Below are 15,934 nucleotides of genomic sequence, written 5' to 3'. Positions count from 1 at the left end.
GCCGAAAGTCTTGTGAACTGACAGAGCCGAGCTTAGGAAAATACTAAATAAACCAAGGAATTGGTTTTGAGTTTCTGAACAAATGTCTGCTGTAAACCAAGTGTTGCATACAGAAAGATTTCTTGGTATTAACTAGATGGGCAATTCAGCTGTTTTTAATTAAAATGTGGCTTAAGAGCTGTTACTACCTTCCCGTGCTGTTTACTGTGGTCTTTTAAATGCTGAGATAAAACGAGCATGTGAACACCAATAAACTTTAATGAGGTCTGTTAGTGTATGTGTAGTCACTCTTGACTGAGCTCCATGCTTGGAATTGTGAATTCTTCGTTAAAGTATTGCTGTGGTTGCCTGATGGTATTAAAGGATAAGCTATTGTAAATCAGGTGGTACAGTTAAGTGTTGACCTTGTAAATGCAGACATTGATAGCTCTTCAGATAAAGAGCGGGGAGCTGTATCCGTGTTCCAAAAAGTAGTTTTGAAAATGTCAGCCCATTTTTTGCCTCTCATCACTTGTTTCAATTAATTAATTTTTGTTACTCTTGTTTCAATTAATTTTGTTACTCTTGCTTTATTTTAAAACTGTTGGCATTGTTGGGAAATGATTATGTTGCCAGTATTCTCTTCTGCAAAGCTGAAGTACAGCTCCGTCAGACTTAATTACCAAGTTTGGTATTTTATAACAGCTGTTGAGAGCCTTGAATACATCTACTGTACACGCTATTTGTTTAGAAAGTGGAGCTAGAAGACTTTAGGTCCACAGTGAGGGTAGACGTTGACTAGCCTAGCTAACTGTTTACATTTTAAAAATCGACATTATTTTCTTTTCTAAGAGGATTTTTTTTTCTGAGAACAATCAATAAACTTTTTTAATGAGCTATTTCAAAATAAAGTGCTGAGGAAACAGATTTCTTCATGAAAGCAGCAAAATGAGATTTGATTTAAACAAATGCAAGATAAGTGGTAATGTTAGCCCTGGATGTATTCTAGAAGGCATCATGTTACTCAGTTACCAAAGTCTGAAAAATTTACTTCCATCCATGTAAACTAATTTGCTTCATTTGGGCAAGTGATATTCTTCCTGAAATTAGTATATAAGTTAATAGACCTACATCACAAGTTTATCGCTTAAAAACCACGATTTATTTTAGCTTTAGGAGTCTTGTATATGTACACAGTGGGACCATAGTTGATAGTATCAACGCAGAAAATTTTGTGAATTGGGCATTTTTAAAGCAAATAACAGGTTATATGGGTTAGAATTTTGTCTCCTCACTGTGATAACCGCACTTGTGCATCGCAGTGTTGGATGTACTGAGAGAAGATTAAGGTTGCTGTGATGATACCTGTTTGCATGGCATGAGCTATACGAGCCTGAAAGGTGCTGCAGAGAGTGTAATGGCCAGTGGTTTTCTGTAGTGGTGGTTTTTGACTGAAGTTGACCTTTTTAATGCAAAATATCTTTTTTCTTTTCTTTTTTTTTTGCCTTCTGCCCCTTCCTTTATTGTGAGAAGTGCTACCAAGTGTTGTGATATGAGCATGGTTTAGGTGATGACACTTGATCTGGTCATCCACAAGAACAGCTGCCTCATTTTCCCTTGTCCTGTCCCCTCTCAGAGAGAATCTGTTACCCTGCTTCTTTTTTTTTTGATATCTTTCGTAGCTGTGTTTTTTCATCAATATTGCATCTCTTTGTTGAGCACTCATGACTTGCTGTCCTCTATTAGACCTGTTCTAGCCTGGCAAAAAAGACATTCTGTGTAAAATTTGTGTCGAGACACAAATTTGCACTTTTCCAAATTGTTGCTTGAGCACAATTTCTTATACTCACTGAGTAGACAAATGCTTCTGAGGCTAAAGCCATGGACAGGCTCAAGAAGAATGTAGCTAGCTGGAAAGACTTAAAACTTGGTAATAGCACTCGTTTTAATAAGTTTTTTAATAGATGTCTTTTTGGCAATGTTAAGTTAGTTTCTTAACTGTCATGATAGACAGACAACATGTGGTTGTTCCAGCCAAAGCCAGAAGTGTTACTATTTTTTGCTTGATGCTTTTTAGGTGGCAATTTTAGTGGAGTCCTAAGTAACTCATGTTGGCAAGACGTTTTTGAAGCATGTGTTTTCAAATGTCAGAGGCTTTTGAGGAGTAGATAGCGCTATTTTTATGGGAAATAGAAGGGTTACTTAGGGCGGAGGTTGGGTGGCTCCTTTGCTCTACTGTTGCGGTGTTGCAGCCTTAGTCCCTGATGCTGAGGGAGGTTTTGTCTCCTTTCCCTCAACTCTAGCCCCTGAGCAGAATGCTGTAATACTGTAAAGTAGAGATGGCTTGCAGCTATCTTTTCTGCTATCTTGTGGTGCAGCTTCTAAACTGTTCCCTATAGGAAATACTTTGGGGACAAAAGTGGGAAAATTTTCTATGCTTTTAAGCATTTAGGAGTAGCTGACCTCAATAAGCTAATTCAGTACTCTTTTACAATTTAAATTTGGCAGCTGTTGTTTCAGTTTCTTTATAGAAGTCCTTTATATACCGAACCTGGTTATCTGCACAGAAGCAAGCTAACTAGTTGTCCCCAAAATGGTAACCAGCAGAAACAAAATTGAAAATTGAACAGCACTTTGCTGCAGGGGAGGCAGAGAAGTCAGTGGAAAGGCTTTGCTGACCTGCTTTAAATATTTTTTCATGTTTCAGTATAATAAGATTTTAAAAGTTGATTTTGATTTTTCGTTTTCAATGTTAGTGTAGGTAAATTTATAATGACTAGCTGAATATTTTTTTGGATCCTGGTGATGAGTGGAAAAAATTATCTGGTAGGCGAGGGGGAACTTAATCATCAATTTCTGTGCAACTGAGGTGTTTCTTCAGAAAGAGAAACATAAAATGTTTAGGCAGAGGGTTTCCTGCAGGGTCACTGCATTTCAGTGCAGAGCTATGGCCTCAAACTCAGGACACCCCCAAACTCCTGCTTGGGAAAGGAACAGCAGCAGCCTGGGTGTGGGGAGCACCCAGGACCTGCAGTTGTGGAAGGGGCTCGTGCTACGAAAACCCCTACAGTTAGTCACTGATTAGCCAAGGGATGGTGTGCAGTACAGACTCTTTCATTTAGTGTGATTCCCCACTGCTCTTTGTTGGCGTTTACTGTTCTCACCCTGGGGTGAGGTAGTGGTGGAATGCTGTTTATCAGGCACCTACTATTCCAAAAGATAAAGCCCCCTACACAGCATCCCAGGAGAGGGCTGTGAGTCGAGCAGCCAGGCTAGATCAGCAAGGTGTTTCAGCTGCCCAGAATTTTGCATTTGTGGGTCTTCCAGATTTGGTTCACTTTCAGGTTCTGATTTATATATTTAGTCTGCTGACTGGTAGGTTTTTCAGGTTTTTAATCCTTGAGTTACAGTCAACTGCAGTATGCTGAAAGGATTTTTCCCCCCCCACAAGTGCCTGTGTGCATCTGTATCTAGCGTTTTCTCAAGTCAGAATCAACGCTAGCAGTATTTTCCTGGCTTTTTACTAAAGGAACCTCAAGTTGTTTCTGAGGCATTTTTCAGTAACAGGATAGGTGCCTTGAAGTTCTCATAGAGAATTATTACTGAATCCTCTTTAGAACTCTTGACGCTGGAGATAGGTGACCCTGCTTACACTAAAGATAGATTTCCTGGGCTGCTGGCTGCCTCGCTGGAGCGCTTCAGCTTTGAGCAGATGGCCATAAATGGAAAGAGCAACTGGAGAGAGTCGGCGTACCTTAGCCAGAGTGTGAATGGTGTGCAACAGGTGTTTCTGCGGTCAGTGCTTTTAAAAACCTTTGCAAGAGTGAAGAATATAGTTGGCTGTGAACAGGATCATGGTTTTAATTGCTAAGGCAAGGGAGGGAGTGTGTTAGTGTTCAAGTAGCAGTGATCTGCACTGTATCAAATGTAAATGTGCTCTCTTGAAGTTACTTTTAAATTATTTTTTATCAATTAGTTTTCATAAACTGTCAGAATTTGAAAGAACAGATTTTGTTAGTGTTCAAGTAGCAGTGATCTGCACTGTATCAAATGTAAATGTGCTCTCTTGAAGTTACTTTTAATTTTTTATCAATTAGTTTTCATAAACTTTCAGAATTTGAAAAAACAGATTTTTACCTTTTTGCCTTAGTTATCACTACCAAACTCTGCATACTCGTTGTTATGCTTTGTGTTTTGTTAACAACCAAGCCTGCTAAACCCAACTCGCAGAAAACAAAACTGGATAGATCTGTTTTGCAAACTGATCTTATATACATACGTATTTATCCAAATAAATGAAAATCTCAAGCGATGACCTTTAGATTTTAATGAGGTAATAGTTGGAGATGGTGCTTCTTACCTGCTCTGCTGCATTAGTTTGTAATCATTCTCATTCCAATGTGGTGTGTTCTGCCTAATTTGAAAGCAGAAGACAAATCTTAGAAGTCTGCTTCTGTAAGCTCTTGAGCACCTCATACAAGTGAGGAGCTTGGTTGTGAACCAGAAATCTAAGAAGTGACTGTTGGTTCTGCTTGTCTTGTCTTCTCTAAACAGTTCTGTTGACCAGAAGCTACAAGAGGCATGAAGACACTTGACAATTTTGGGATTTTCACATTTGAGTAGTGCGGTTGTACAGCAATACACATGGGCTTTTATAAGTAATCTGTTCTTATCTATTCTTCTTTTATCCTTCCCCAGTGGAAGCATCAGTTCATGGGAGTAATGTGCACTGCACAGATAAGACAATTGAAGCTGCAGAAGCTCTGCTTCATATGGAGTCTCCTACCTGCCTGAGAGATGCCAGGAGCCCTGGTATGTCAGCAACAATTTATCCTCCGCGAGCTGTTTCTCCTTCTAGTGATTAGTAAAACAAACAAATTGGGAAACCTGCTTCTCTGGAGAACTGTATGCTGTTTAAAACAGTTGCTTTCTTATTTCAAAACTACTGGTTTGTTTCAGTTTTTAAGTGATATCTTTGGTCTCTAACAAGTGCACTTATACATTAAGTGATTTATCTGAGAGAGGGTTATTGGATAGAGATCCTTGAGTAGCTGCATGTTTAAAATGAATTTTTCCATTTGGACATCAGGAAATACTTTTTCACTGCGAGGGTGACCGAGCTTTGGCACAGGTTGCCCAGAGAGGTTGTGGCGCTTCCTTCCTTGGAGATAATCAAAAGCAGTCTGGACATGGTCCTGAAAAACCAATTCTAGGTGGTCTTGATTGAGCAGGATAGTTGAACCAAATGCCCTGCAGAGGTCCCTTTCAGCCTCCATCGTTCTGTGGTTCTGTGAATTTGACATTTTAAATTGCTGAAATAAAAAGTTATTGGAGGGGAAGGGTATTTGTATCTGTTTGTTTATTTGAGAAACAATGTCTGAATAGGTTACCAATTTAGAAAACAAAACTTGATGGTTACTTGATGTTCCTTCTGAGGTTGCTTAATATATGTGGAATGAAATAATGATCAAACTGAAATCCAAAAAAGTTACAAAACAGGAAACAGAGATTTGAGTAAGGACCAAAGATTAAGCTCTAATTAGTTTCATTTAAAGTTGAGTTCAGTTCTAAAAAATATTAGTATGATAGTTGTCTTGTGCCTAACAGTACTCGCAAGTGTGCCTGTTTTTGTGAACGGGACTGATTTTCTAGGTGATGAATTGTTGGAGCATAGTCTTCCTGTACTCTTGTGTATGTTTTGCTGAAAATTGCCTGTAAGATACATTAAAATAATCAGGTAGGAACTTCATCAGATATTCGTTGTTTTTGGTTTTCCTTCTCTCATAGTGGAAGTTTTTGTCCCTCCTTGTGTGTCAACCCCAGAATTTATCCATGCGGCCATGAGACCTGACGTGATCACTGAAACTGTGGTGGAGGTGTCAACGGAGGAATCCGAACCGATGGATGCATCTCCTGTTCCAACTTCCCCCGATATCCATGAACCAATGAAAAAGAAAAAAGGTACATATGGCTCTTTGTAGTAGCAATCTCGGAGTTGATTTTTGATGTGCACTTCATACTGGTGGAGATAGGTTAGATTATCTGGTACCTCTGCTCATGTAATGAGACTGATTGGAGCCTGAAATGGGAGTTCATTGAAAATCAGTCTGCAACAAATAAAAAGAAGAAAAATATGAAGTGAATGGGCTTTGTTGGGACATAAAAAAATTATATCTCTGTTTTGTATTTTTTAAGCACAGTTTATGAAATGGAGAAAGGGTAGAGAAGGATTCGAAGAGGACTTGCATGAGTAACAATTGTCTCAGATATGGATACGTTTGGAAAGCGAGTAGATTCCGGGTTCTAATGAACTGGCAGGACAAATACTAGCTTAGGAAATCATAAATCAGTTTACAAAATCAGTACAAGATCTTCCCTGTGAGAGAAGTATTTTATTTGTCTGATTGTCATGTCTTGGAGGAGAAACTATTCTGAGGAGTGTTGGCGTTCAAAGTGTTCAGCTACCAAGTGAGAGGTTGGCATCTGGTAAGGTTCCTCTCTCGTCTGGCTGTTTTCCTACAGGCATCAATAAAATTCACCTATCTATAGGAATATTGTTTTATTAGAGCTTCCAGACGTGCTAAGATGGAATGTTTACTTGTAATTTAGAGGGGAAAAAATGCAACACAGTGATAAAGTGATAGAAATCTAAGGTCTGTGAGTTTTAGACTGAATAAAAGCACACACAGAGAACTGTAACTACTGTAAATTACATAAGCAAGAAAATGATGATTAAAGCTTGTAGTTGTACCCTGAGTTTAAACCACTTCTTTTTATTCCACTATCTGTTTGAATGGTCATTACTGGGCAAATTGCGTTACAGGGCTGTACTCAGGACCTTCTGAAATGTCATGCAGGTTATTTTGTAAATGTTTTTTCCCATTAGGGAGTCCAGATTCCTTCTTTTAAGTATGTAAGGTCATTCAGCCATAGTTATAGAGCCATAACCTTCATCTTCATAATTCATGCCTTTTGCGATTCAGCGTTTCATGGAGAACGTTGCTCATCAGCAAAAATTAACGTGCCTGAGGTGGGAGAGTTAATTGTTGCTGCTTGCCTTTAACTGAAGGCAGGAGCGTGGACTGTTCCCAGCCTGCAGCTGCCGGGCAAGATCCTCTTCCTTGCTTGGCGCCGCTTACCTGGAGTGAAAAGGTCACTGAAGTGCGAAAGGACGAGCAAGTCGCAGGTCTTTCTGTGGCGAAGGAAGGCGGGCAGCTCTCAGCCTGCTCCGGAGTCCCCTCCTAAAGCCTCCTGGCAGAAGGGAGGAGAAGGCACCGGCAGCCCTGGGAGCTCTCCTGCAGCCCTGAGGCGACGTCTTAATGCTCTGTCTTGGTGAATCCCCTGCGGCACTGAGCAGAAGCTTTTGTCTGCAGCTTAAAATGCACAAGTGTGAGGTGAAAATAAATGTTTACGATTTCAATAGTAAAATTTCTTAGGAAAACCGCTGTTTTGATCAACACCCATGTTAGAATAGCAAAAACTAAACAGAAGAACAAATAATTTCAGAGTAAATCAGACACCGCCTAAATAAGTTCAAGTTCTACTTTTATATATTTGCTGCTTACCTCACCTGCCATTAACTTGTCTGAAATTGAGTTGAATCCGATTATAAAATAAGCAACCAAATGATGAACTAAACTGAATGTGCAGTAGTGGTAATCTAATAACTTAAGTTTCTACATACCTGTAGCAAGGAAATGGCAGGAGGGAAAAATGCCTGAACTGCTTCTTTTCGCAAAGACAGACTGTGAGATATTTTAATTCTTAGTATGATTCATACTTTTTCCCCCATGCTTTATGTACAGCTGGCCGTAAACCGAAGACCCAACAGTCGGCTGTATCTGATGGGTCTCCAGATCTAGGTATAAAGAAGAAACCTAGAGAAGGCAAAGGTACATTTTTCCATTTATAGCATCTTTAAAATTACAACTAAATGTGTGTGCTTATCCTGTCTGTCACAGGAAATACACAGGTCTTCAAAAATTTGCTGGATGAATTTGTACAGACTTCTTTAGACTTTTCATTTTATTTGATGCCTTCAGATTTTTTTTTTTGTGCAAGATATAGTACAAGGATGTGTGGAACTGCTTGAAGTGCCCTGTAATACATTCTGCAGTTAATAGGCTTCCTGATTTTTGATTTGCTTTGTTTTCTGTCTATTGATTTGTGCTGTCTTTCGTGTTATGTTTTAACATGCTGCTAGACAAATAATTTGTGAAGCTGTTGCTGAAAGGCTTGTTCTTAAGTAAAATCACCTTATGGGCATTTGTAATGGTGATGGTAGAAAATGATTTTTCTTGGCTGATTCACAAACTTCAGTGGGAATATGTCGCTTGACTAATAGCTGCAGTTTGGCTTAAGGGGATAAACAAATGATACGTTTCTTTATCGGTTGAGTGAGGAATTTTGTGCTGTAGTCGTGCTTTCCTGATGTTTCTTCTGACAAGTAGCAGATATTGGACTTGAAGCCTCTTTACCCGGCGGGGAGACAGACTGGGGCATTTGCTCACGAGTTAGCTTTGTGCTGGTGAGCTCTTCCCCTCGTAGGTGAAAACTGTGGCTCTCTTCCCCACTTACTGCGCTGCAGGCTGTTTGGGGCTGTTGCTAGGGCTAGGAGAAACAAAGTTTAGTGACTTCCAGTGGCAGCATACGAGCTGAAAAAGTGTACCCTGGCTAGCTCCACCATTATTTTGGGATTTGTTTGAAAGCAAGATCTCTGCTGTTTACGTAATTCCTTATCTGTATACAGCTCCTGAGTCGTCACAGTTGTCAGCATGGCAAGGAAGAGTGGAACTGACCTTGTGCAGATGTTAGCTCATGAAAACCAGTGTAAACAGTAATTGAACATCCAAAAATACATGCAGTGGCCACTGTTGCTGTCTTTGGATTTGGTGTAGCAGTGGACCTCAGTGAAGATCACAGATTTTGCATCTGTTGTACTTAAAAGTAAATCTTGTTTAATTTATTTTTTTCTGTGTGTGTTTTGAAAGCCTTTTTTAGGTGTCTTACTCATTATTTTACACTACAAGTGACATAAAATACATTTTTTTCTGAATGTAGACAGACTTGATGTCCTGCAAAATACTCTATCACTAGATTTATTTTTTTGTATTTATTTTTAAAAAGTACTTGTAAAGGCAGCACATTTTTGGAAAACCAGGAATCATTCCTAGAGCTCAATATTGTCAGCAGAGTTAAGTCATGGTGGAGGAGAGCTGCTGGTGCACGTTTGCAAAGGAGACTGCTTGTCTTTTTAGGTGCTCCTTCCTTTACACGTTGCTGATACGTTCTGGTGCAAAATAAAGCAGCTGTAAATCTGATTTAATTGTGCCCTTCGTTGTATCGTACAGGAAGAACTGGGGACTTACTGTTTTTTCTTGAAGTGAGATAGTATTTTTTTCTTGTCCTCATGTAGGAGATGAGCGGTTTAGACATGATTTCTCTTTCCGTATTTTGTTTTTCACTTGCATAAACACTCTTTTTAAAGTGTAGGCAGTTGGAGGGAGCAAAACTGGCTTTGACCTTCTCCATAGAGATGCTGGTACCAATGCAACAGCTCATTGATAGACACAGTGTCTTGTATCATTCACATACTTGCTGGCCATGAATTCTTCTATTTTGAGATGATGGCTAACATCATTAAGAAGCTGGCAGCTGTAATACTGGGCTAGCCACAAGAATTTCTTTCATTGTGTAAAATCTATTCTGTATTGAAATTAAGAGGGGTAATAATAATGCCTGGCTCAGTGGCCACTTAGAATAGTTGGTGTGAGACCTTTCAGGAGTGGACATGAGAGCTGTCTGCTATGAAATAAGGCTTCTGTGTTTCTAGCAGGGTGCAGTAGGTGTTTCTCTACCAGGCTGGGCTTACGGATCCTTGGGAGTGGCACAAATGCCAGCCTGTTCAGATAATATGTTTTACAGCCATATCTTTCTCTTCCTCATGAGTCTGTCAGCTTGAATTCACAGGACTAGGCAAGTCTGGTTCTAAGGGAAGAGGGTTTAAAAAGGATTAAAAATTCTGTTGAACATTTCTAAAATAAGCTTTTTTTGTTAAATGTATAGCAGCTATAGGTGACAAAGCAGCACACCGGAGGTAATAGTAGATGGCTTCTGAGTAGTAGAGGTATTGTGTAGTCTTCCTGTGGAAAAAGAAGTTATTTAGGTCAATATAGAGTATGCAGGAAAAGAAGAAAATTGCTGAGTCAGCAGCGCCAGTCCTGCAGAAGAATTAGGCGCTTTCTGGAATGATTTCTCTTGAAGTTCCTGTTTGCTTCCTAATACTGAAGCCCACTTAATTTTTGCCAAGAATTTGCTGCAGACCTACAGCATTTGGCAGTAGACCTAGAAATTGTATTTCTGAGGAGCTAAGGGGAAAAAAAATGAAGGAGTTACTTCCCTAAAATGATGATTTCAGGATTCCTGAGTTCTCTTTTTGACTCTTCCTATTCAAATGTCTCTGAAAACCAGTGGAAGCTGGATTTTGGTAGATCGTGAGCCAATACTTGCTGATTATTGGGGCATATGGTAAAAATATATTATTCCTTGTCTATGAGGTGATATTCCAGAAGATGAAAACTATGAATTATTTTTTGTTTTACCCTTTGAGGTTTTTCCAAGATAGATAACCTCTTGGAGTCTGCAGTAGTTGTCTTTTTACCTGCCTTAATCTATTTTAATTGTCATCTGCATGATATCACAAGCTCTGTGCTGGGCCACTAAATCTCAGGAATGAATGACTTTTTTTCCAAAAAATTGCCTCAAATCAACATTATGAGGTTATTATTCTTGTAACTCTTAGTTTTCCCTTCTCAGATAACTTGAGGAGTCCAGCTGTACAAATTGGAATGTGTTCTGGTTTTTTCCCTTCCTTTCTTTTTTTCCTTCCCCTTTTCCTAGATGTAAATGGTATAGTCAGAGTGCAGGCAACCCTCATGGTATGTTTTGTGCCATCCTGATAGTCACTGTCATGGGCTTCATCTTGAGGCTGCTCTAGTGGTAAAGGTACACCTCTTGAAAACCTGAGATGTTAAATTCATCTTCTGCAGGCTCACTTCATTCTGTATCCCCCTAATTACAGAAAGGTGCGTGGGATTTCTGCCGTATGAGTACTTGCAGCAAGCAGTTGTACTGGCTTTGCACCCCGACGGATGTTGGTCGCTCTGCAACATGTACTTGGGATGGGTCAGGACACGAGGCTGTCCCCAATCCCTCCAAGAGCCCCAGATCCTGGACAGGAGGTTATGTTACAAACATAGGCAGCTGAGATGGTTTGTTGCTGAAGGTTGCATGCCTTTTAAAAATTGCTTTTTTATATTCCCCTGTCCTTCATGGTCAGAAAACGCACTGGCATTCCCGTTCCCTGTTGGAGCAAATACAAGAAGAAAATTCTGAGCTCTCATCCTGCCTCTGATGAACAGATGCAGGTCGTAGTGACTTGGAACAGACTTCTTTTTCAGGAGCTGAGAATGGGTGCTGCATTGAAGCAGGCTGCTGTGCTATATAGCAGATCGCTTGGCTCAGCTCCTTTCAGAATGTAAATATTTATGGAAGTTTTACTGAACTTAACAGGATGAGTGAATGAATGTGTGCAGGTCCCATTGCAGACCATCCACTGTGCAACATTTGTTTGTGACACAGGTGATTCCAAGTTACCTATATATGGAGAACTTTCTGTTATCTCTAAAAGCGAGTTTCTAATATTTAAATGCTTTCTGCTTATAGGAAATACAACGTACTTGTGGGAGTTTCTTCTGGATCTTCTGCAGGACAAAAATACTTGTCCGCGATATATTAAATGGACTCAGCGAGAGAAGGGAATCTTTAAACTTGTGGACTCGAAAGCTGTCTCCAAACTATGGGGAAAACACAAAAACAAACCTGACATGAACTATGAGACTATGGGAAGAGCTCTGAGGTAAAAACTCTTAAGTCTTTTAAGTTATTATCTACTATAAATTTAAATCTGATTGTAAATTTTGCTTACAGAAATATGACAACTCTGAGATTTTAAAAGCTTTATCCTCTTGCTGAGTTAGCTGCTCAAAAAACATCAGAGTCGTGCTGTTGCTTTTTATATGACCAGTTATTTTGCTGTTTAATTCCTGAACCATGTATTTAAAAGGTCAGATTTTTTTTCAGCTAGATCCTTCAGATACTTTGCCAGTACGCTCTGCCAGCTTCATTCTGTACCTTCTCACGCTGTATGTTTTGCTGTGGTTATTTCAGATTTTCTTGTTAGCCTACAATGAGATTTTCTTTAGAAACTGTCACTATGTTGGTTGCTACTTAGTTGTACTTTTCTTGCAGATACTACTATCAAAGAGGAATCCTTGCAAAAGTTGAGGGACAGAGGCTTGTATATCAATTTAAGGAGATGCCAAAAAATATAGTTGTCATAGATGATGACAAAAGTGAGTCCTGCAATGAAGATTTGCCAATGCCTACAGATGAGAAGTCATTTTTTTGTCTTTATCTGCAGAAAATCTTTTAAAAGCAGCAACCTCTGCACGTGGAGGAAAAAATTCCTCTCAGTTAAGCTGTACCAGATCAGAAAAAGCAGTCACGAGAGTTGTGAATATTGCCTCACCAGCGCATGATACACCGTCATCTCGTCCCTCAACTACCACCGCTACTGTCCCAGCAACAACAGCTCCCAGGTTTGTATTAGTGTGACTTGGGCTTGTTGTTGGCTAATGACAAGCAATTTTTTGGTTAGGAAGCTGTCTTGTAGTTGTTTGCTTTATGTTTTAAGTGTTGGAACTCGTTTCTTATTTGCAAGCAACAAGGTAATGTGGTAGAATCCTACAAAAGTCTTGTTTATGAGATGAAAGCCAACTGTCAGCCCTTGTCCTTGCACGTTCTGAAAAATTATATAGAGAGATGGAAGGGAAAAAAGACATGTGAATGGTCCTAAATTTCTGAAGTCCTGTTACCAGATGTGCAAATGATTTGGGGTTGGGTTTTTTGGAAGGGGAGGTTAGTTGTTTTTTATTTTCCTTAATGTAAGAACCAATTAAAAATCTGTAAATCCTGGATTTGTCTGTCCCTGTTGCCCTCTCTAATGGCACCCTTTGTTTTGGCTTAAACACATCTTCCTTTCTTTTTCAGGACTGTACGTGTGGCAATGCAAGTGCCTGTTGTAATGACCTCTCTGGGACAGAAAATCTCCACCGTGGCGGTGCAGTCGGTAAGCGCAGGCTCACCGTTACTGACCAACACGAGTCCGACAACGGCGACGACTCCGAAGGTAGTAATCCAGACAATCCCTACTGTGATGCCAACCTCCGCTGAAAACGGAGACAAAATCACAATGCAGCCTGCCAAAATCATCACGATCCCCGCCACGCAGCTGACGCAGTGTCAGTTACAAACAAAAACGGGCCTGTCTGGATCGGGAAGTATTAACATCGTGGGAACCCCGTTGGCTGTTAGAGCACTAACCCCGGTGTCTATAGCTCATGGGACACCGGTGATGAGACTATCGGTGCCTGCTCAGCAGGCCTCTGGCCAGACTCCTCCCAGGGTGATTAGCGCGGTTATCAAAAGTCCAGAAGTTAAATCAGACGCTGCGGCGTTAAAACAGGAACGTGAAGTGAAAACGCTGCAGCTGGTAAAGGAAGAGAAGCCGGCAGATGGGAGCAAGACTGTGACCCACGTAGTAGTAGTTAGCACGCCCTCTGCGATTGCCCTTCCTGTAGCAATGAAAACAGAAGGAATCATAACGTGCGAGAAATGAAGAATGGATTGCTTCCAGCATGGACTTCTGAGACTGTTACGGTTTTGAATATACTGACATAATTGGGGGAGGGAAGTGGATGTGATCACCAAGTCGAAAAAGGAGAGTTTTGAAATGTTAATAAACATGCGTATGTTGAAGACTTTCTGGGGAAAAAAAAGAATACTTTCCCGTGTTTCAGTGGGAATCGAACCACATTTGTATGCTGACAACTGCCTCTTCCAGTTGGGAAACAGCTGAACCTATGGAGAAGGAAAGATGGAGGGACTGGAAAAAGGGACCAAACAGTTCACTACGTTACCGAGTTACACTAAGCCCTGGAACACTAAAAGAGAGTTGCGTGAGAGGTTTGCCTTGGCTTTTAGTTTTCAGGGGCAGAGGGAAGTCTCATTGTTAGAAATGGCAAATTTGATGCATTTTTATATGCATACCAGCAATTACTACTGTGTGCCCACAGTACTCAACTGGTGCTACGTGAAAAACTCTGCTATTAGGTATTGTAGGATGTGAAATACAGGAGGAGACTAAAGAGCTTCTAAAAGAAGACAGACACCCAGAGGGATTGTTGTATCATACAGCTTAAGCAGATTCAAATTGAAAGCCTTAGACTGATTTTCAGTTATCTTTCTTGAAATAAGCTAATGGCTTGTTTGTGTAAAGCTTTTTTATTAAAACAAATTTTTTAAAAATCTTGTACCTAGCACAGTATTGTTATAGAATTACATGTAACATATTTTGTATGGTAGTTAAGAGTCTGTCTAAATTTCTTAATTGTGGACAGAAGAGCAGCAGGCTTTCCGCCTTCTGCTGTAAAATGCCTGTGTCTCTCACTTAGCCTTGACATCCATGCATACATTTCAGTTTCAGCTCTACTCTGTCACTTGAAAGGTCACACCCAGCATGAGCTTTTGTCAGGTAGTTCTAAACCTGTAAATTTTTTTTTAGTTGAAGTTAAGAGGGAAGTACCAGTGTTCAGAATGAACTATAATAGTTTGTATATTCAACATTTGAAGTATATTCTATTTTGTTGTACTCTTGTTTCAAAGTGTATTCAAGTAGGTTTTACTGAAATATAGAAATGGAATTTAACCGTGTTTGGTCTGGTTTTTAATTTTGATTTATTTTTTTTTCCTTTCAAGCTATTAACTTTTTTTTGCTTATTTGAAATCTTCCAGGCATTCAGCCTAAGACAGCTGATACAGTGTGGAAGTTTGGAACTCCTCACTACTATGGTGCTCCAAATGGCTGACCAGCTCTCCCACACAATATACTGAAATATTTTTCACTGAAGTATCTGAGAAGCTTGTGGTAGCTGTTGAGGTAACTTCTGCGAGGGGTCTAGTTGTGGTTTGCTTTTTCAGGACCATAAGCATAAGCAGTGTTCTTGCATTGTGGCTGATCACGTGAGCAGTTGTGGAGTAACTTGAGTAGCTTAAGAAATTACTGCTCTCCAGATGACAGGTGGTGATTTTGTGTGCTTCCAGTTGTTTTAATGCCAAGAAGATGGCTTGCTTACATGAGTCAGAATCCGTAACTCGTAGAGTTCTGTGAACTACCTACCTGTTGCTCCGGCCATACCTTAATTTTCTGGGGCTGCACTGCAAAGGAAAGGTAGAAATGAGGAGTCTTGGCTCCTCCACTGTACTCATCTCTGACAACCTCATAGAGGCAAGTAGAAAGTATTGTTTGGTAGAAAAAAAGACTGGAAAAAGAGAAATACTAATTACACTGTTGGCCCTTTTTGGTGGTGTCGCTGGCATTTCCAACAGTTAATATTTTGGCTTGAGCACAAATGCATGACTTTAGGGTAGGTGGGTGGGGTTTTTTTCTCTATTGAGTAGCTGTATAGATTTTCCATTTATAATTGTACTGAAGTTATGATAGATTATTACAGGGTGAACTTGCGGGACTTCACAAATTGCTCCATAATTACAGTCCACCTACAACAGTTTGGCTTAAAATAGGTGCAGGGTTGCTTACGCTGTTTTCATGGGGACCATGCTGGCTCTACACCAGTTACTAGAGGAGCAGTACATCAGCTTGTGGTGGGTAGGCAGGTGCCCAGTGGCACCCCCAGCTCCTAGTGACGTCCTCCTGTGCGGAGCAGGAATTCTGATCATCTTGAAATAATTTAAGTCTAAATGACCATCTAAGTACTTTATGCCTGGGAGGGCAATTTCCACAGAAATCTGGAACTGAGATCTTCAGTAATGATAC

The 15,934-nt window shown here is 40.1% G+C and overlaps 1 protein-coding gene across 1 annotated transcript; it reads left to right on the top strand.

The window, feature by feature from the left end:
• Positions 1 to 3,596: 3,596 nt before the first annotated feature.
• Positions 3,597 to 13,717, top strand: ELF2 (E74-like factor 2 (ets domain transcription factor); the record flags this gene model as incomplete). The annotated part of the gene is given in 8 exon segments (XM_009877157.1): positions 3,597 to 3,752; positions 4,678 to 4,791; positions 5,767 to 5,940; positions 7,785 to 7,871; positions 11,704 to 11,896; positions 12,289 to 12,440; positions 12,443 to 12,638; positions 13,090 to 13,717. Coding segments are annotated over 8 exon segments (1,700 nt in total), but the record flags the coding sequence as incomplete, so codon positions are not given.
• Positions 13,718 to 15,934: the final 2,217 nt, after the last annotated feature.

This window comes from Apaloderma vittatum, unplaced genomic scaffold (genome assembly GCF_000703405.1).
Source record: "Apaloderma vittatum isolate BGI_N311 unplaced genomic scaffold, ASM70340v1 scaffold10529, whole genome shotgun sequence".
NCBI lineage: Eukaryota > Metazoa > Chordata > Aves > Trogoniformes > Trogonidae > Apaloderma > Apaloderma vittatum.
The sequence above is the reverse complement of the archived record's forward strand: the minus strand, read 5'-3'. Positions and strand labels throughout refer to the sequence as shown.